Source organism: Pecten maximus, chromosome 2 (assembly GCF_902652985.1).
Source record: "Pecten maximus chromosome 2, xPecMax1.1, whole genome shotgun sequence".
Classification (NCBI taxonomy): Eukaryota; Metazoa; Mollusca; class Bivalvia; order Pectinida; family Pectinidae; genus Pecten; species Pecten maximus.
In genome coordinates, this window is record NC_047016.1 from 42,223,889 (window position 1) to 42,246,244 (window position 22,356).

The 22,356-nt window shown below is 37.8% G+C and overlaps 1 protein-coding gene across 3 annotated transcripts; it reads right to left on the reverse strand.

The window, feature by feature from the left end:
• Positions 1 to 183: 183 nt before the first annotated feature.
• On the reverse strand, positions 184 to 19,506 carry LOC117322135 (kynurenine--oxoglutarate transaminase 3-like). 3 transcript variants are annotated; one of them, XM_033876900.1, is made up of 9 exons: positions 19,438 to 19,505; positions 17,926 to 18,052; positions 7,526 to 7,590; positions 5,901 to 5,952; positions 4,964 to 5,062; positions 4,009 to 4,158; positions 3,751 to 3,837; positions 2,865 to 2,984; positions 184 to 479 (listed from the first exon to the last, which is right to left on the reverse strand). In XM_033876900.1, exons 2-9 carry the CDS (start codon positions 18,046 to 18,048, stop codon positions 198 to 200), a joined length of 978 nt encoding a protein of 325 aa, XP_033732791.1. In that variant the 5' UTR covers positions 18,049 to 18,052; positions 19,438 to 19,505; the 3' UTR covers positions 184 to 197. The 3 variants fall into 3 exon arrangements, with proteins under 3 accessions (XP_033732791.1, XP_033732792.1, XP_033732793.1); XM_033876901.1 differs by having other exon boundaries at positions 17,926 to 18,061; positions 19,438 to 19,503; XM_033876902.1 differs by lacking the exon at positions 17,926 to 18,052 and having other exon boundaries at positions 19,438 to 19,506.
• Positions 19,507 to 22,356: the final 2,850 nt, after the last annotated feature.

Sequence of the window (22,356 nt, forward strand, 5' to 3'; positions counted from 1 at the left end):
AATGAATCGGTTGATAACTTCTAGGTGGTGTATTATTGCGGAGTTATCTAGTCTTGTGACAGCCCGAGTTGTTTTGAGGCACAGATGCCTTGTAAATATGGCAGCTGGCTGCTATACTCCACTGAACAACACACAGGTACCTCTGACATGATATCCAGAGGCATTGGGGGAAAATGTGTTGCCCAAAGACATAATCATTACAGCACAAGAAGGGCCATGACCTCAGCTGAGAAACACAGACTGTTCTGGGTAGGGATCAAGACAACTTCACCTGACTTAGTGCTATATTCAACTGACAAAGTTAAAGTTGACAAACAGGTGCTGTGTATTACTAAGTAAAGTACTCTCGTAAACTCACCAATCTTAACATGTTTACAGTTGTCGTAGGTCAGCCATTCATATACCTCATCAGCTATACATATAGCATCATGCTTTATACAAAGGTCAGCTATCACCTGGAGTTCATCCTTCTGGAAAACCTGGAGAAAAGGTCAAGGTCATCATGAACTAAGTGAAAATTGGACTATTTTGTACAATTACAAAACAGGACAAGGTCATCAAAAGTCGAAAGTTCTTGTCTGGCTTATTAACATACATTACAAAATACATGAAATTAATACAGCAATTATTGGTACATATATGATACAAACAGAACAAAGATAACAAGAGGTCCAGAGGGCCTTTATTGCCTGATCTTCAGTGGTAATGGGTTGATAATTCCCCATTTAGGTCCCGCTCCCAGACCTCGGGCAACACATGCTTATACAAATTGGTTCCTACCAGATGCTCAGGAACATATCGGGTTCCCCTTACCCAAGATGCTTCGACAATATTCAGGAAATTCCCAATTCACATAGAGTGATTTTAAAATTGATGTATTCCATGATTTGCCATGCTCATCAGTTCAACAGAAGTGGTCCCCTCACGTTAAGGTGTTCCAACAACTTGGTTTCAATAGTTGTGATTTCAGGCCAAAGATTCAGCAACTACTTGCCAGGTTTTGGTGTGTGATGCTGCCTTTTCCTTACTGTTGAATTCTGGCACACCTCTTCAGATCAAGCTTCGTTGCATGACAGTAACCCACTCTTGTTGAAATTTAAATATTGGACATCAATATCTCAAATACACCAGTCACTGGATATCATGGACTCACCGTCTCAATTAATAACACTGGACACAGGTCTCAATCTACAGACTGACATCATTCTCGATACGTAATGGACTCACAGTCTCAACATGTAATTTGACATCAAAGTCTAATTACAGTATGGACATCACGTTCAATACAGTAACTGGGCATCATGTCCAAACAGCCACCTGGCCTCCAGTCGAATTATTATACGGGACCCGAAAAATAACAACTTTGGCCTCTTTTAAATCTACATCCAGTTCATGGCACCAGTGGAAGGGAAGAAGTTTATGTTTCAAGATGGTGCATGCGCCTTGATTGCCCCTGAAAATCACATGGTCAGGACCAGGATCATTTTGTATGGGAATCCATTGGTTCGAGAAGATTGAAATTGTGTCAGAAACAATCGTCATGTTAAATGGCTGCCGTGGTCCAGAAAGTTTAGAAGCGAAAAAACCATTTTGCCTCCTCCTAACTCCCATTCGCTCAATCGCCCAGTGAACTGGAGAAATAAAATGGTTTTCATGTCAGTGGCCATCTTGGATTTCTGACTGACCTGAAAAATAACAACACTTGGTCAGGACCATCTCAGGATCATTTTTGGTAAGTAAGAACTGAATCCCACTATTGGAATTTGAGAAGAAGTTTCAAATAGGTGTTGTTCAGAAGAACCGTGATTGCGCAATCATGTTACAAAATGGCCGACGTGGCTGCCATGTCAAAGTTTTTACGAAGCCGAAAAATAACAACACTTTGTTGGCTCTCCCTCCTTAACATCCTAAACAATTTCCAACTCAATGGCACCAGTGGAACTGGAGAAGAAGTTTAAAATGTGTTTTTCAAGATGGTTGCCATGGCGGCCATCTTGAATATCTGACCGACCTGAAAAATAACAACACTTGGTCGGGATCATCTCAGGATCATTTCAGGCAAGTTTCAGCTCAAAAGCACTGGTGGAACTCGAGAAGAAGTTTCAAATGTGTTTTCAAAATGGCGGCTGTGGCGGCCATCTTGGATTTCAGACCGACCCGAAAAATAACAACACTTGGTCGGGACCATCCCAGCATCATTTCAGGCAAGTTTCAGCTCAATCCCACTGGTGGAACTTGAGAAGAAGTTTGAAATGTGAAAAGTTTACGCACGGCGGACGGCGAACGGCGAACGGCGGACGGCGGACGGCGCACGACGACGGACGAAACATGATGACTATAGGTCATCCTGACCCTTCGGGTCAGATGACCTAAAAAGTCGAAAGTTCTTGTCTGGCTTATTAACATACATTACAAAATACATGAAATTAATACAGCAATTATTGGTACATATATGATACAAACAGAACAAAGATAACAAGAGGTCCAGAGGGCCTTTATTGCTCATCTTGATCTTTCAGTGGTAATGGAAATGTTTGATATATTTCCCCTATTAGGCCCCGCTCCTCAGGAACCTCGGGCCATACCCACTGCTTATACAAAATTGGTTCCCCTTTACCCAAGGATGCTTCAGAACCAATATCGGGTTCCCCTTTACCCAAGGATGCTTCAGAACCAATATCAGCGAAATTCACCAATTCCGACATAAGAAGGATTTTAAATAATTTGCTGTATTTCCCATATTTTGGCCTGGCCTCTCATCAGTTCATACAGAAGTGGTTCTCCCTCACAGTTTAAGGATGTTTCACAACAAACTTGGTCTTTCCTCACTAGTTGTGATTTTCAGGAAAGTTTCAGCAACTTACTTTGCCAATGGGGTTGTTTGGATTGTTGATGATGATGGCCTTTGTTTTACTGTTGAATTTGCTGGCCAACTCTTCAGGATCAAGCTTCCAGTCTGCACTGGACATAACACCACTCTTTGTCTGAAATTCACAATATTGGACATCAATAATCTCAAATACACAATCACTGGATATCATGGACATCACCGTCTCAATTACAGTAACTGGACATCACTGTCTCAATTACAGTAACTGGACATCACAGTCTCAATTACAGTAACTGGACATCACCGTCTCAATTACAGTAACTGGACATCACAGTCTCAATTACAGTAACTGGACATCACAGTCTCAATTACAGTAACTGGACATCACTGTCTCAATTACAGTAACTGGACATCACAGTCTCAATTACAGTAACTGGACTCATCACTGTCTCAATACCAGTAACTGGACATCACAGACTCAATTACAGTAACTGGACATCCACAGTCTCAATTTACAGTAACTGGACATCACTGTCTCAATTACAGTAACTGGACATCACCGTCTCAATTACAGTAACTGGACATCACAGTCTCAATTACAGTAACTGGACATTACCGTCTCAAACACACGAACACTGGACATCACAGTCTCAATTACAGTAACTGGACATCACAGTCTCAATTACAGTAACTGGACATCACCGTCTCAATTACAGTAACTGGACATCACAGTCTCAATTACAGTAACTGGACATCACAGTCTCAATTACAGTAACTAGACATCACCGTCTCAATTACAGTAACTGGACATCACTGTCTCAAACACACAAACACTGGACATCACAGTCCCTAATACACAAACACTGCACACTACAGACTCCGACACAAACACTGAACAGTACATTACTGATTTTACTCACTGGTCTAATAGGTACGAACACTGGCGTCGCTCCAGCTACCATGGCCATGGGTTCATAACAGTCAAAATATGGCTCAACGATGATAACCTGTTGATGAGGATAATAACAATATAATCACCAAGCTTTAATCATCAAACTAAAAATATACTGCACATATCACAATAAATTATTTCTGCAGAAGTATTATTAAGAAAAAGAATGCTTATGGATATATATTAGGACACGAGAAAGTAGAAAAAATTGCAGCTCAGCACTCACCTCATCCCCAGGGTTCACCAATCCCTGGACAGCACAGAAGAGCACACCATAAGCCCCCACACACACAGTGATTTCGGTCATTGGGTTGATCTCGTGATTCATGATAGGGCCGTACAGCTTGGCCAAGACATTTACCAGACGTGGATGTCCCTGTGATCAAACCATAATATCTCAATACTCTTCATACTTCATACTTCTTACATTTTGAATTTCATGCAACACTGCCTTCTAAAAATTTTGCATTAAACTGGTAAACATATTTTAGACATCATATATTAGTGAGACATTCATATATTGTGTACATGTATAAACTTTTGTTGTTTTCATCATTCCTATGGAACCACAAATACAAATACATGTACATCAATTGTAGTATTACTGTTGCACAGGCTAACCACAAACGTTTGTACCCATGAAATAATTTACAAGCTCCAAACCACGAAAGAAAGTTCAGACAAACATTATATGTTATATTATATATAACGACCAAGAATATCACCAACTATTTAGTACTGCAGACATCAACGGCTCATTTCTTACACTGAAACCCAATGTAATCTGATATGGCTGTGTACAAAATAGGTACATCTGCAGTATCTATATCTTTGTGTATTTTTTTTAATTAAGCAATATAAATGATGATAGGTAACACAGTTTCATACATATGTAAGGGACATCAAGGCAATATCTTTCAGCTTTAGTCTATATATAGCTAGCTAAAGACTAAGAGAAGCAATTTACTCCCCAAATTGTCTTCATTTGTTCTGCAAAGTTGACAAAAAATAGTATTATTATCTCAGGTAACTATTCTAAGCAAAATATTGAAATTTAAACAGATATGATCTGGATGAAAAACTCAAGTTACTATTCTAAGCAAAATATTAAACAGATATGATCTGGATTAAACACTAAGTCAACATCTGAAAAATATTCATACGATTTGTTGTATACTTACGTAACTACGAGCATACTGTGCTAGTAAGGCATTGTCCGAGTTAACTGCTTTTACCATCTCATCAATAACGTGTTGAGGTGGTTTGAAATCAGGAAAACCCTATAAAACAGAACATGTCTTCTGTACGTTTCTGTACCAATATGTAATAGGTCATTTGCACATTTGCACAAATGAACATTCGCCTTTCACCAAGACCACCAGGGTTCAATTATCCGATTGGACCTCTGCCTTATCACATGGTTTTCTCTGGATACTACGGTTTCGTCCAACATTAAGACTTGTTCTTCCATCCAGGCCCAAAAAAATGACTTATATATGTTGATATAACTTGTTTTGCAGTTATTGCACAATAAAGTTAACATTTAGTAATATACATCGGACCCACCATCTATACACAGTATTTTCTAAATTATTCACTCCGTAAATTGCTAAGTAAACAAGCATACTGGGTACTGCTAATATTAGTAATAGTGACCTTGACCTTGACCCAAAAAAACCCGCAATTTAGTATTGTCCGATATACAATGGTGTTTTTTTTTTTATCATTGTGTGAAGATTGATCAAAATACCTTAAGGAATGAGGCTGCTATAGAGCTGACAAACTTTGGGATTACTTACAGACACAAGACGTACGGAGAGGAAAACTGTAGTCTCGGACAGTTTCACCTCAGGGCTTTTTCTCACTAGTTTGGGAAAGGGCCTTTTTGTCTCATTTTGGGAAGAAAATTGGTGAATTGGGAAAGATTTTTTCAGGAGTAAACTGCAAATTTTGGGAATTTGGCTTAAATATGAAATAATTTCAATTGGGAATGGGGCCCATTATTGGCCCCAAAAAACCCACAGAAAAAGCCCTGCACCAGTAGGGGAATAATCATATTGTTAAATCTCCCCTTCTACATCTAGACGACTATAAAGGCTGTAAGTATCATGTTCTTACCTGACCAAGGTTTAAGGCTTGATGTTCTCCAGCTAACTTTCCAAACTCCACCCTGTCAATATTATCACATTTCTGTATAATATTCCTACACAATGTAGTTTAATGTCAGTTATTTGGTCATTACAAGATTACATAATTGTATGGTCCATGTGAGATAATCTACAGTTATTTCCTTCCATATTGTAATTCATATTTGAAATACAACTTTGGATTCAGATAAACGACTTAGAACTGAGCAGATATGTTTGTGATGCATCTGAATTGACAATGTGAAAGCCAGTTCCCCCAAATCTCCCAATCACTGCAATAACTCAATAAATTTTCTAAATAATGCAAAACTTTCTAATAGATAATTCTTGAATATTGTGATTGAACAAAGACAACCAGACTCCACATAGGGGATATCGTGTAAATATGTACAAGTTTGACCTTCAATCTATAATCTTGACCGATGACCACACGAATCTACAAATAAGTCCATGTTTATAACTCAGGTATGGACTGTTTCTAAACATTATGTAACTACATACTCAATGGAGAAAGAAACTGTTCCTGTCACGAGCGTGTAGTTTGTCGATATAATTGTCACATATCAAGGATTTTTCAACCATTAATAAAAGTATGAGAAATGCCTTAGGTCATAATAACAACAAGACAATTCAGCAAACAGTCCCTCAATAAATGTAAAATTATAGGACAAGAATGAACAGATGATAAACTTGTGCAGGACCAAAAGGAAAAGTATTGCAAATACTGTAGATGTTTACTGGTAAGTTGTGCCACTTTACTATGAAATTGCTTCACGAGACACCATATCTTCTATGGCATTTAATTATTTGATTGCATTTGGTGGTATAAATGCGAATTAATTTACTAATTTTAGTAGGCAATATCAGAATTCAGATGTGAAAACAAATAAGTGATATCACAGATTGCATGAAGTTCCAGTCTCAAATAATTTAGGAGATAGAGCCCCGACAATTTCTTTTAATGGAGGTCAAAGGTGAAAATGTAGCTCAAGCCATCTCATGGTTGATTGACTGATAGATAAGGCTTACATCCTTGTTCCAGTTATGACCGAGTCTAGGACACACCCCTTGAGGGTGCTAAACCCATGGTTTATTCATACAAAATAGGTTCCCCTTCTTCAAGTTTGCTTTAAGCAAGACATATACCAAAGCCTTTCATTCCTACAGAAGAAGAAGGAATTTAAAGAATTTCTTATATTCCCCTATTGGGCCCCATGCCACCCATCTGGCCCCTGACACATCACTCATGCAAAATTCATCCAAGGATGATTCAGACTAAATTTGGTCAAATTCCATTTAGTCATTCATGACTGATAGCAGTTTTTAGGAAAATTTGACTGATGACGGACGTTGCACCATGGCATAAGCTAAAGGTCCTTTAGACCAGGAGAGCTAAAAACAAGGCTTTATCTGCTGCCAAGGGTGAATACAAAGTTAGGAGCCTTTGGCTAGTGAAGATGTGTTACAGAGTGAATATGAACTCTATCTGCCCAGTAAGAGATATCCTTTACACAAACTGATCAGGGGCGGACAGACACACAAAGTAATTACAATATACCCCACTTTACTTAGTGGGGTCGGGGTATAATAACTCACCATATGTTCTTCTCTGTTCCATTCAGCCTAGTTGCCTGCCCAAGTTTTGAGGATGCCATTTTTCTCTGAAAGACACACAGACGTACTAATGACAACTTCAACATCAATGTTGATATCAGACACATAGTGTAAACATGCAGTACGGAAATGTTAAACAAAACATTTCAAAACCTTGATAAACAAGAGGCCAAATGGGTCTGTATCACTCACCTGCTACTAATGCAACATTAAAGTTTAGACAGTTCATGTCGACTTTAAGATCATGATCAACACACCTACTGGCCCAATATTATAACCCTGCACTTGTTGCTATTCAGAATTTCAACACATTAGACACTTTGACCTTGAAAGTATGTCAGTCTTTGATTTGAAAAGGGATTGTTCCAGCACACTACAGGCCTAATATCAGGTCTCTGGGTTTGTTGGTTATTCAGAAGTTGTTTAAAAGCTTTTAGCATATTTGATCTCTGTGACCTTGAACGTAGGTCAAGGACATTTCCCCTTCGAAATCATTTTTAGTGATTTAGTATTTTCACCCTGAATGACAACATGGTGACAAATCAGTTTGAATTGAATCAAGTATTTTCAAATTGTCTTTGCCCTGTTTTCGTCTTTATTTAATGCGAGTTGGTCAGCATTTGAGATTCTGTTTGGAGTTTGAATGTATGTTTATGCATTTTGTTTGTTATATTTTTTTTTCTAGAAAGAAACCTGCAGGTGCATGCCTGTTTGGGAGTCCAGATATATGTATAAATGTACATGTTCAATAGCACCAAGGGGTGATTAGAGTTTTGTATAGTCATTAAATAAATGTTTTCAAAAAGAAATTTCATTAACGAACCTCTTAAAATCCAAGACAATGTTTAACTCTGTATCCTGTAAATCTCCAGTTCCATATATAGTAAATTCTTATCTTTGTAGCAATTAAAATAATTCACACTTAGAAAACTGGAAAACTCAGAAATAACCTTCCTGAAATCATAAATCCTATCAACTGTTTCAAATTCAATCAAATCAAGCTTGTTCTTGTCAGTCTGCACAGAAAGAGCATTATCCTTCCTAGTATTGTTTCATGCATTTAAAATTATCAGATGTGCTTCCTTATTAGAAAATGCAGACTGCATTCAAACCATATACATGTATGTACATTTTTATGTAGTCTCTAATATAATCCATTCCTACAGTTATAGCCAATATAAGAATCAATATAGATGTACATGTTTAATATTTTATCAGCTCATCATCTAGAGTAAGTGCCTATATTGTATAAATTAAAAGATACAAAGTGTGTTAGTGCTCTATACATGATAAGACACCATGTGGACTGATGACAGCAGCTTTAGAAATGTACATAAATATTCTCATATATACCATCCACTACGGTACTTCAACCAAAGAACAAAAAGCAAGTGCAATGATCGAGCTTTTTTTTATACAAATTTTGTGAGAAATACATGCTGCAAGATAAAAAGTATATGTAACACATGCTGCAAGAAAAAATAATGGCATACATGCTGCAAAAAAAACAAATACAATACATGCTTTTAATGCTGCAATACAAAATAAAGTTCATAAAATGCATGCTGCAAGAGACAAAACAAAAGGAAATTATGAAAAAATCAGGTAGAATCTAATAGCCCATAGCAAAGTAAATGTGTTTAGCAGTGACCATAGAGCAGTGATAAAGTTATATTGATAAAAAGTGGAACAATGGGTAACAAGGCATCACCAGTCCCTAATTCATCAAGAGGTTAGTGTTCACATCCATAGACCAGAATTAAAAAGGATATTAAATCCATAGACCACATGCAATCAAAAGTATATCAAAAATCTGAAATTTGAATTGGAACTTGAACAAGAGAGAAGTGGACTGGAATGTGTTTAGTTCATAGTTAATAAAACAAAAATGTTCAGAGGAAACAGAACAATGTGATGAAGATAGTACACAAGAGGTCATGCAAACGAACATCACGGCTATAATCAAGTGTCACATCACACCAGTGACCACCACAGACATGATGCAAAAAAATTCTAATTTACAGTAGTAATCAAAACAATATTATAAATAGCTGCTGGTAAAGTTTGAATCTGGATTTCAAAACTTGTGATTCAATTTACTATTAGTGAAGGAAGTAAACTAGTACATGTAACTAATCTTTTCAGGATAGCAAGCTAAGAGGCGGAGTCATGTACGCAGTAACCACTAATCTGTCCCGGGTAGTAAGAGACGAGTCATGTAGGCAGTAAACCTGTAACTAATCTGTCCCGGGTAGCAAGAGGCGGAGTCATGTAGGCAGTAAACCTGTAACTAATCTTTCCCGGGTAGCAAGAGGCGGAGTCATGTACGCAGTAAACCTGTAACTAATCTTTTCAGGATAGCAAGCTAAGAGGCGGAGTCATGTACGCAGTAAATCAGTAACTAATCTTTTCAGGATAGCAAGCTAAGAGGCGGAGTCATGTACGCAGTAAATCAGTAACTAATCTTTTCAGGATAGCAAGCTAAGAGGCGGAGTCATGTACGCAGTAAATCAGTAACTAATCTTTTCAGGATAGCAAGCTAAGAGGCGGAGTCATGTACGAGGTAAATCAGTAACTAATCTTTTCAGGATAGCAAGCTAAGAGGCGGAGTCATGTACGCGGTAAATCAGTAACTAATCTTTTCAGGATAGCAAGCTAAGAGGCGGAGTCATGTACGCAGTAAATCAGTAACTAATCTTTTCAGGATAGCAAGCTAAGAGGCGGAGTCATGTACGCAGTAATTCAGTAACTAATCTTTTCAGGATAGCAAGCTAAGAGGCGGAGTCATGTACGCAGTAAATCAGTAACTAATCTTTTCAGGATAGCAAGCTAAGAGGCGGAGTCATGTACGCAGTAAATCAGTAACTAATCTTTTCAGGATAGCAAGCTAAGAGGCGGAGTCATGTACGCAGTAAATCAGTAACTAATCTTTTCAGGATAGCAAGCTAAGAGGCGGAGTCATGTACGCAGTAAATCAGTAACTAATCTTTTCAGGATAGCAAGCTAAGAGGCGGAGTCATGTACGCAGTAAATCACTAATCTGTCCCGGGTAGCAAGAGGCAGAGTCATGTAGGCAGTAAACCTGTAACTAATCTGTCCCGGGTAGTAAGAGGCGGAGTCATGTAGGCAGTAAACCAGTAACTAATCTGTCCCGGGTAGTAAGAGGCGGAGTCATGTACGCAGTAAACCTGTAACTAATCTTTCCCGGGTAGTAAGAGGCGGAGTCATGTACGCAGTAAACCTGTAACTAATCTTTCCCGGGTAGCAAGCTAAGAGGCGGAGTCATGTACGCAGTAAACCTGTAACTAATCTTTCCCGGGTAGCAAGCTAAGAGGCGGAGTCATGTACGCAGTAAACCTGTAACTAATCTTTCCCGGGTAGCAAGCTAAGAGGCGGAGTCATGTACGCAGTAAACCTGTAACTAATCTTTCCCGGGTAGCAAGCTAAGAGGCGGAGTCATGTACGCAGTAAATCAGTAACTAATCTTTTCAGGATAGCAAGCTAAGAGGCGGAGTCATGTACGCAGTAAATCAGTAACTAATCTTTTCAGGATAGCAAGCTAAGAGGCGGAGTCATGTACGCAGTAAACCTGTAACTAATCTTTTCAGAATAGCAAGCTAAGAGGCGGAGTCATGTACGCAGTAAACCTGTAACTAATCTTTTCAGGATAGCAAGCTAAGAGGCGGAGTCATGTACGCAGTAAATCAGTAACTAATCTTTCCCGGGTAGCAAGAGGCGGAGTCATGTACGCAGTAAACCACTAATCTTTCCCGGGTAGCAAGAAGCGGAGTCATGTACGCAGTAAACCACTAATCTTTCCCGGGTAGCAAGAGGCAGAGTCATGTACGCAGTAAATCAGTAACTAATCTTTCCCGGGTAGCAAGAGGCAGAGTCATGTAGGCAGTAAACCTGTAACTAATCTGTCCCGGGTAGCAAGAGGCGGAGTCATGTAGGCAGTAAACCTGTAACTAATCTTTCCCGGGTAGCAAGAGGCGGAGTCATGTAGGCAGTAAACCACTAATCTGTCCCGGGTAGTAAGAGGCGGAGTCATGTAGGCAGTAACCACTAATCTTTCCCGGGTAGCAAGAGGCAGAGTCATGTATGCAGTAAACCACTAATCTGTCCCGGGTAGTAAGAGGCGGAGTCATGTAGGCAGTAAACCTGTAACTAATCTTTCCCGGGTAGCAAGAGCCGGAGTCATGTAGGCAGTAAACCAGTAACTAATCTGTCCCGGGTAGCAAGAGGCGGAGTCATGTAGGCAGTAAACCTGTAACTAATCTTTCCCGGGTAGCAAGAGGCGGAGTCATGTAGGCAGTAAACCACTAATCTGTCCCGGGTAGCAAGAGGCGGAGTCATGTACGCAGTAAACCACTAATCTGTCCCGGGTAGCAAGAGGCGGAGTCATGTAGGCAGTAAACCACTAATCTTTCCCGGGTAGCAAGAGGCGGAGTCATGTAGGCAGTAAACCTGTAACTAATCTTTCCCGGGTAGCAAGAGGCGGAGTCATGTAGGCAGTAAACCACTAATCTGTCCCGGGTAGTAAGAGGCGGAGTCATGTAGGCAGTAAACCTGTAACTAATCTTTCCCGGGTAGCAAGCTAAGAGGCGGAGTCATGTACGCAGTAAACCTGTAACTAATCTTTCCCGGGTAGCAAGAGGCAGAGTCATGTAGGCAGTAAACCTGTAACTAATCTTTCCCGGGTAGCAAGAGGCGGAGTCATGTACGCAGTAAACCACTAATCTGTCCCGGGTAGTAAGAGGCGGAGTCATGTACGCAGTAAACCTGTAACTAATCTTTCCCGGGTAGCAAGAGGCGGAGTCATGTATGCAGTAAACCACTAATCTTTCCCGGGTAGCAAGAGGCGGAGTCATGTATGCAGTAAACCACTAATCTTTTCAGGATAGCAAGCTAAGAGGCGGAGTCATGTAGGCAGTAAACCTGTAACTAATCTTTCCCGGGTAGTAAGAGACAGAGTCATGTATGCAGTAAACCACTAATCTGTCCCGGGTAGTAAGAGGCGGAGTCATGTACGCAGTAAATCAGTAACTAATCTTTCCCGGGTAGCAAGAGGCGGAGTCATGTAGGCAGTAAACCTGTAACTAATCTTTCCCGGGTAGCAAGAGGCGGAGTCATGTAGGCAGTAAACCTGTAACTAATCTTTCCCGGGTAGCAAGAGGCGGAGTCATGTACGCAGTAAACCACTAATCTGTCCCGGGTAGCAAGAGGCGGAGTCATGTAGGCAGTAAACCACTAATCTTTCCCGGGTAGCAAGAGGCGGAGTCATGTAGGCAGTAAACCACTAATCTTTCCCGGGTAGCAAGAGGCGGAGTCATGTAGGCAGTAAACCACTAATCTTTCCCGGGTAGCAAGAGGCGGAGTCATGTAGGCAGTAAACCACTAATCTTTCCCGAGTAGCAAGAGGCGGAGTCATGTAGGCAGTAACCACTAATCTTTCCCGGGTAGCAAGAGGCAGAGTCATGTAGGCAGTAACCACTAATCTTTCCCGGGTAGCAAGAGGCGGAGTCATGTAAGCAGTAAACCACTAATCTTTCCCGGGTAGCAAGAGGCAGAGTCATGTAGGCAGTAAACCACTAATCTTTCCCGGGTAGCAAGAGGCGGAGTCATGTAAGCAGTAAACCACTATCTAATATTTTGTGGTATTTGTGTGCATTATGCATGGTAATATGCACAGCAGAACACATCATAAGAGGACTTGGAGCACTGTTACAAAGACAAAATTATATACAATGTATTATAACTTTGTAGTAAGAAATTTTGGATAACCTCATGCACATAATATCAGCCAGATGCAGTCAGATTGGCAGGAATTTAGGCAGCAGGTGCCCATAGTCTTAATACAAAAGGCTGTGTAGCAGCTTGTTTAATGTTAAATCTAAAGAATCCACAAAAACAGCAAAGAAGAGAGATATAGTAAAGTACACAAATATTACAAAGGGGGAAACAAATCAACTAGTCTACAATATTAAAACTTATTAATCAAGATTCTAATTCACACACACAGCATTAGATATTACTACCTAAGGAGTAGGTAAAGGAACGACAAGGCAAGGAAACAAGAGGCCCAAAGGGCCTTAACGGTCACCTAAGATTTGAAATATTTCGGCCAACTAAATTGACCCTTTTTGGCCCCACCCATCAGTCCTAATGGGGTCAGTCTATGAAGAGTATTTGATTCTAACATATAGTAGATAAGAAGATTTTTGAAATTTCAGTCAATTTGACCCTTTTTGGCCCCGCCCACCAGCCCCTGGGAGTCAACCAGGGCCAACACGTACATAACATCAAACTGTAATCCCATGCTGATAATTTGAACCAAGTTAGAATGAATTCCAATACAAATCCAACAAATAATAGTCAAAAATGTGATTTCCCTATATAAACTATAGTAAAGTTTACCCCCTCCCCAGGGGCAAACGTGAGACCCCAGGGTCATGAAATTCACAATTTTGGTAAAGCACCTTAAGACCCTTCCATCTATGAAGAGTATTTGATTCTACCATATATCTGAGAGTAGGGAAGAAGATTTTTGAAATTTTAGTCAATTTGACCCTTTTTGGCCCCGCCAACCAGCCCCTGGGGGTCAACTAGGGCCAACATGTACATACCATCAAAGTGTCATCCCATGCTGATAATTTGATACAAGTTAGAATGAATTCCAATACAAATCCAACAAATAATAGTCAAAAATGTGATTTCCCTATATAAACTATAGTAAAGTTTACCCCCTCCCCAGGGGCAAACGTGAGACCCCAGGGTCATGAAATTCACACTTTTGGTAAAGCACCTGAAGAGCCTTCCATCTATGAAGAGTATTTGATTCTAACATATCTGAGAGTAGAGAAGAAGATTTTTGAAATTTCAGTCAATTTGACCCTTTTTGGCCCCGCCCACCAGCCCCTGGGGGTCAACCAGGGCCAACATGTACATACCATCAAACTGTAATCCCATGCTGATAATTTGAACCAAGTTAGAATGAATTCCAATACAAATCCAACAAATAATAGTCAAAAATGTGATTTCCCTATATAAACTATAGTAAAGTTTACCCCCTACCCAGGGGCAAACGTGAGACCCCAGGGTCATGAAATTCACAATTTTGGTAAAGCACCTGAAGAGCCTTCCATCTATGAAGAGTATTTGATTCTAACATATCTGAGAGTAGAGAAGAAGATTTTTGAAATTTCAGTCAATTTGACCCTTTTTGGCCCCGCCCACCAGCCCCTGGGGGTCAACCAGGGCCAACATGTACATACCATCAAACTGTCATCCCATGCTGATAATTTGAACCAAGTTAGAATGAATTCCAATAGAAATCCAACAAATGATAGTCAAAAATGTGATTTCCCTATATAAACTATAGTAAAGTTTACCCCCTCCCCAGGGGCAAACGTGAGACCCCAGGGTCATGAAATTCACAATTTTAGTAAAGCACCTTAAGACCCTTCCATCTATGAAGAGTATTTGATTCTACCATATCTGATAGTAGAGAAGAAGATTTTTGAAATTTCAGTCAATTTGACCCTTTTTGGCCCCGCCCACCAGCCCCTGGGGGTCAACCAGGGCCAACATGTACATACCATCAAACTGTCATCCCATGCTGATAATTTGATACAAGTTAGAATGAATTCCAATACAAATCCAACAAATAATAGTCAAAAATATGATTTCCCTATATAAACTATAGTAAAGTTTACCCCCTCCCCAGGGGCAAACGTGAGACCCCAGGGTCATGCAATTCACAATTTTAGTAAAGCACCTTAAGACCCTTCTATCTATGAAGAGTATTTGATTCTAACATATCTGAGAGTAGAGAAGAAGATTTTTGAAATTTCAGTCAATTTGACCCTTTTTAGCCCCGCCCACCAGCCCCTGGGGGTCAACCAGGGCCAACATGTACATACCATCAAACTGTCATCCCATGCTGATAATTTGATACAAGTTAGAATGAATTCCAATACAAATCCAACAAATAATAGTCAAAAATGTGATTTCCCTATATAAACTATAGTAAAGTTTACCCCCTCCCCAGGGGCAAACGTGAGACCCCAGGGTCATGCAATTCACAATTTTGGTAAAACACCACAAGACCCTTTCATCTATAAAGAGTGTTTGACTCCACCATATCTGAGAGTAGAGAAGAAGATTTTTGAAGTTTTAGTCAATTTGACCCTTTTTGGCCCCACCCCTCAGGCCCCTGGGGGGTGGGGACCATATAATTCACAATTTTGGTTGACCTTCAGCCATAGAAACTTTCTGCCAAATTTCATTGAATTTTGTTAAGTGGTTTTGGAGAAGAAGTCGAAAATGTAAAAAGTTTACGGACGCACGACGGACGACGACGGACAAAAGGCGATTAGAAAAGGTCACTTGAGACTTCGTCTCAGGTGACCTAAAAACCCAGGCTAGTAGATTTGGTCTGCGGGCAAGAGAAAAACCTATCAAATTAACTGCTCAAAAAGTGATTATGCCAGGACAAGTTCACGACCTCAAACCAGCCTTTACAGTATATGGATATGTGATACTTAATGTTTTGTGATGTTGTTTTAAAATATTGGTGACTATACTTGCCTATCAGGCAAACACAAATTTTTGTGTAATTTTTACCTCTTATACAGTGTATTTCTTTTGGTCAATTTGAATGTTACTTATTCAGTTTAATCAAATCACTATATTACAACTTTTGACAAACCAGAGTATCACATGGCAGTTTAAACAGTGAGTATGCATAACAAGTTTCAAAGAGATCAGTCCAAAAATGTAGGAAATCTCCAGGCAAACAAATGTTGAAGGCAGATAGATGGCACCATACCATAATTCTTCAAGCAAATTTGATGGGGGTATAAAAATTTAATTTCTTGCACAGAGTTCATGCATGACATACTGGTATGCAAAAGCTTCCAGATCAGGTCATAATGCCCACATACCATTTCTTCACATGTAATTATGTCACAACAAAAAAAACAAATGTTAATGATAAAATCATCACCCACAACACTGTTAGTAATATATAGTGAGCTGAATGAAAAACTACAGAGCAAGCCTGTAAGCTAGGTTTGTCTAGCGATGGGTTGTTTTTTGCTTTGATCAGAATTATATTACAAAAATATAATACTCTGTTATAATGCAACTGCAGTTATTTATATAACTGATTGAATATCTGGATACATCTTGTATTAATTATTCATCTAGACCCACATTGTGTCGTGAAAATGTATAAAGACACACCACAAGTTCCTGGCCAATAAGAAGTTAAATTACATATTAATTATTATTATGTAATTTATTGCTATCAATGAAACACTTGGTCGTGAAAATAATGGTTAATTAGCTGGAAAACGCCCAGATTCTAGTTCTAACAATATCAGAATTAAACTGAGACCATATTCTAACTGGACTAATAAGTCTTATCTACGTACTAGCTGTCAGCTACAACCCAGCCATGACCAGCACAGGTATAAGATGGCTTGATCTCATTTGTTTCTGGTGGACAAATCTTGGGCTGGGACTCTGGCTTGAAGCCTCTGGTGATAATTAGGGACACTAATGACCACTGTGGTAAGAGCTTATAAAAATAATTTTTTAAAAATATATATATTGTGATTTTAAACCAGATTTCATGTTGAACCATATCATAATAAGCAGGATATCTTAACTTCATTTACATAAAAAAAATTGATACTTGCAAAAAATATTCCAATTATAAGCAAGACATGATAATATTCGATATCATAATAATTAAGCGAGATCCACTGTACGTTATTTTCTTGAAAAAGTTGAATTACGTTATATCAGATACCTAAAGATATACACCTCATTATACAGCAGTGTTTTTCTAGGGTATAATGGAAAAATCAATATGACCACATTTGAAAAATTACTTGCTAATGATTTTTTCACAAGTTCATGCTTACTAGTTTTATGATGCAGTTTAAATTCTAGCTTTACATGATAACTCACCAATTTTGACTATTAACAGTTATTTTTCTGATCTTCGCTGTATTTTGTGCCATATTTGATTTTTTTTTTGGTATTTTTAAAAGTTTTAATCTATGCAGAGATGCACATAATAGGGAATTTTTTATTTCTTTTAGGAAAAATAAGGCTAAGAATGCATTGGGAATTTTGCGCACCCAAGCAGTTATATAGATAGGAAAAGTTATGTAGAGTTTCATGTATCACGAATTGGCCTCTAGGAGTTAAAGTGATTGTGAACTTAACACAAACCTTATTTCATAATCAACTACAGTAGCATCTGCAACCTTAAGTAAACAAACCTAGCTTTTCAACTAAATAAATAAACAGAGAATAAATAGTGAAGTTCTTTTGAAGTTGCAGGTCAAGTAGTCCACACGTTGACTTACATGCTGTTGTGTTGCTAGGATACAGGCATATGGCTGTAACCTAGATACAGTTTGATTCACAGGTGTAAATTGCCTGCAAGCCAAACACAGGCCTCTCCTTATTCCAGGCAGGCAACTCTGCATGATCCTGTCTCGCCAAAAATAGAAGCATTAATGAAAGTTAAATATTTATATCAGGCTCGCCATAGTGTCATATAACTTACTAATAATACAACTATACTAAGTGCTCAGTCATTAAAGTCCTCACAGTAATATCTTATCATTATAGTTCCAAAGAGTTGGGTTACATAATTTTGTACTGTTTCAGTATGTATTTAAATATATTTCTATCATTTCACTACAAATCAAAAAGGAATACCTTACATAGTTAGGTGAAAGAATGCTTCTTAACATTCAATCGTGTAACCTGATGTGTGCATGCATATTAATGCACAGGGAGCTGATGTTAACTTGTGTTCATTTCTAGGCTTGCAACAGTCCGGGATGATCCAACTTCCTGAATTTATTTTTCAGATATTTTCAAACAAACATACTAAAATAGCTTAAATAAGTTTAAGCCTATAATTCCTCTCTTTAAATAGTACTTAAAAACAAGCATATCACAAAATTGGAAAATGTCAATTTATCGTCATTTCTGCTATTATAAATGTAAATGAGGCAATGAAAGTGAGGGAGTGTCATAAATTGATTGAATGCTGTTATATTTTGTGGATTTGTTGTTTCATTTGCAAATGCACTTCCCAATCAACAACTGGTATTACCTAAAATAAAATATTTAATTACCCGATATCCATTTCCTCTGATGAGAGTCTAATTATAAGTTAGATTTTGTTTCCATGCAAACTTAATCGGAAGTGCAATATTTGTGTTATGAGGCTCGAGTATTGAAATTTCATATTTTTCCAGATTAGTAGGGTAGCGACATTCAAAAGAAAATGTCTTTCTTAAATGCTTTCAGCTCATACTCTTGGCTCTGTTACATCTTAAATAGTAAAGTTGTAATAAATTAAAACAGATTAATTCTTTATGAAATTATTTTTATTTTTCACTTTTCGTTGGAAGTCTAGTAACATATCAGGATATTAATTTCATTCTGAGGCGGATACAGTTAAGATTGCTGTCATCAAATTTAAAATGCTACATTAGCGTCCTGTTCTGAAACGAGTTTTTTTTTTATTTGTGCAAAACCCTTTCACCGTGACGGGATGGGCCCTTCAAGTTTAAGAGTCGTAGACATTGATGTTAGAATATAATGTAAATAATAATTATAAACAGCAGTCGCATGTCACTTCGTGTATTAACATGTACAGTATCTATATACTGTATACTGCACGGAGTAGGGTGTGAAATGGAGGTTGACCCCTGCAGACGTTGACAGACAGTATTGAATTTGCAGCATCCCAACAGAAGCAGTGGGTAACAGTCTCCGTCGACAAAGTTGTTGGTTGTTTACATCAATATACTAAAGAAGTTCAATATTTGCAATATGTTTTCTTAAATTTGTGTTCTTACCGAATAGCCTTATACACAGCTTTTCCTTTCGATCATGCGGTGGGACCAGCCTGAAGTGAAGAGTTATTGGCAAGGGAGCTAACTTTGGTACACTAAAAGACATGATACGATTAGAAGTCATTTTATCCTACAGTTCTGTTCTTATGAGATTCTTTGTCTCATACGTTTATCTATAGATTGATACACTTGTGAATTCTTACGTAGAAAACATGTAAAACAAGAGTTTGACACTGTATAGACCTAATTAGCCTAGCTAGAACAATACAGGGAAGTAACTCCTTGCTATAAAATTTAATAGAATGAGTCTACATGAGTACTAAGTTTACCAAATGTTTGCTTGTTATTTTTTCAAAAAAAGACAATTTTGAATTTTTTATATCTTTTAGATTAATTTTCAAAACACAAAACACTCACAATCATTTTGGCTCGTGCAATTTTCGTTTTAGCCCTTATATCAGTGTCATTATATACATTCCAATATAAGGCCTGTTTTTTATACTCTAACATGTTTATGGTTTGAAATAACCTGAATCATGTTTAAGCTATTAAACATAAACATGTTCAAGGGTTTTAAAAAACGCATTGGTTGAAAACAAATGGTGTTAAAACAACAAGAACTAGCTAAAATATTTGCATAAATTTCTGTAGCTAATATCAAGAGATATTGCATGTTTAAGATTTCAAAAAAATAGCAATGAAATCATTAAGTAAGAATAAAGAGCAAAGTGACTTCACATTTCGGGCAACATGCTTATATTTATCTATTTTGGAAAATTAAGCAGCGGAAAAATATGCAAAAACTATCAGGTAAAAGAGCTAACAATTGTCTACTAGTGTATGAAGAAAATACACTGAAAAACGAAATCAAAAAAATTCATTGAAAATTTTTCAAAATGCATGAAATATATAGTAAAAATATGACGTGACCGAATACTTTTGGTACATTACTGTATACTTCAACATATACTGTCTGAAAATGAGATGAGTGAAGAGAACAACAGCATTTTTCAGAAATGTTTTAATATAATGAGTAACGCCATCTTCGCTAACCAAGAGAACTTTACTGTAGCCATACTGTACACTACGCTTAGCATGGAATTTACACTGGGCAGTGTATATATATGTTGTTAAAAGTCAATAAAATGTATCCAATATTTTTTATGATGTGTTAGGCCTAATTAAAAATTCCTTTAAGTGGTACCGAAGTTGTTTTTTTAATAAATAGAGGATATTGAATGGTTTCCCGTTTAATATAACATATATTTCACGAGTGTGACAAAATATTGATTCGCACTCGTGAAAAATATCGAAATATGCTGTCATACGAGTGAAATATATGTTATATTTAACGGGAAACCATTCAATTTTCTTTTTATTGCATTTCACAAACTTAACAAGAAATATCTTTAAAAAAGACAAACGGCATAGTTTTAATGCTGGTGGTTATAATGTAAAACTACTGGTGAAATAAGTTAACGAACTACATTGTAATTAATAAATGCGCAGTTTCAGCACGGATAACAAAATTATCAGTTTGAATCATTTTTGGTGATAACAAGACTGCAAATGTGTCATTTGAATAGATGCATCCACTTATTCAGCTTGCATTCAATTTAAAAAATGACATCACGGTAAAAACGTTGCAATTTTCACTGAATGTACGCGTTTTGTTCCTTTCCAGTTATGTTTCTGTGCTGTCCCAATGACCACTCGATTTAGTTGGGAATCCCCCTCTAAATTTAGCGCGGAAATTATTTTTAAATCATTACGTGACTGTTTTGAAATCGTGGCAGCACAAACACACGATAGTTTACAAGGCGATATCTATTTTCCATCTGGGTTAGTTGGATAACGATATTATACAGTGGTTTAAATGTTAAATAACACGTTCTGTATATATTACGGCACACATATCTGTGTGTAAATAAGTGTAAACATTGTTCATATAGTATAGTGACAGTACATTTACCGAGATTGTGGAAATCTTACCGAGTTTGTGTAAATATTACCGAGATTGTGGAAATCTTACCGAGTTGGTGTAAATATTACCGAGATTGTCATGACCTACTATCAAACAATCAAGCAGAATACGAGCGGCGTCCGTATTACTGCTGTTTTCATGTTTGAACTGTTACAGTCTATTGTACTGCTTCCCAAGTTTAATTCTAGGATTGTGTTTGACCCATTTTCCTATTATTCTCTTCATTGCGGAAGCTGTTATCGTTTTCAACCGCAATCGATTCACATTGGAAGCCATTTTTGTTTCCATGTGTTTTAGTTTGTTGTGCGCATGCGTTTATCGTATATGTCACAAATTTTTTGCATATTCAGATTGTTGATCAGCAAGTTGCGATAACCTTTTAATAATTGATAATTAATGTTTTTATGTACATACATCATCGAATTCGAATGGTTATTGTTCAGAAGGTTATTTTTTTTAAGATATACCCAATGATATGATAAAAAATACAAAATACCTAGGTAAATATTGGTTTACCGTGCGGTTCCTTTAACTTTGTTTCGTTTTTAACTGTATATCTGCATTTTGCATTGACCGCTACATTGACCAATCACATATTTCATCTTGACCAGTAACGCCACATGTCGCGTCATATCCGGGGCCAAAACAAAATTAGACGGCTATGCCGAAAAACAAAATTAAAAATATCGAAAAAGTAATAGCCAAAAGGTGCGGGAATCAGTAATGACGTCATCTCTTTGTGACGTTACTCCACTAAACATGACGGCGCCATTTTGAAAGGACTGGTCAGCGCAATGTAAGCGTTTTCTGCTGTTATCGGAGAATCTGTGCATGAATAGCTAACGTCAAGTGAGTATTTAGTAAAAAACTGGTCAGAATATTTCAAAAATACAGCAAAATAGCCAATGTCTCTATCTCCGCTTCGATTGGAAAAATCG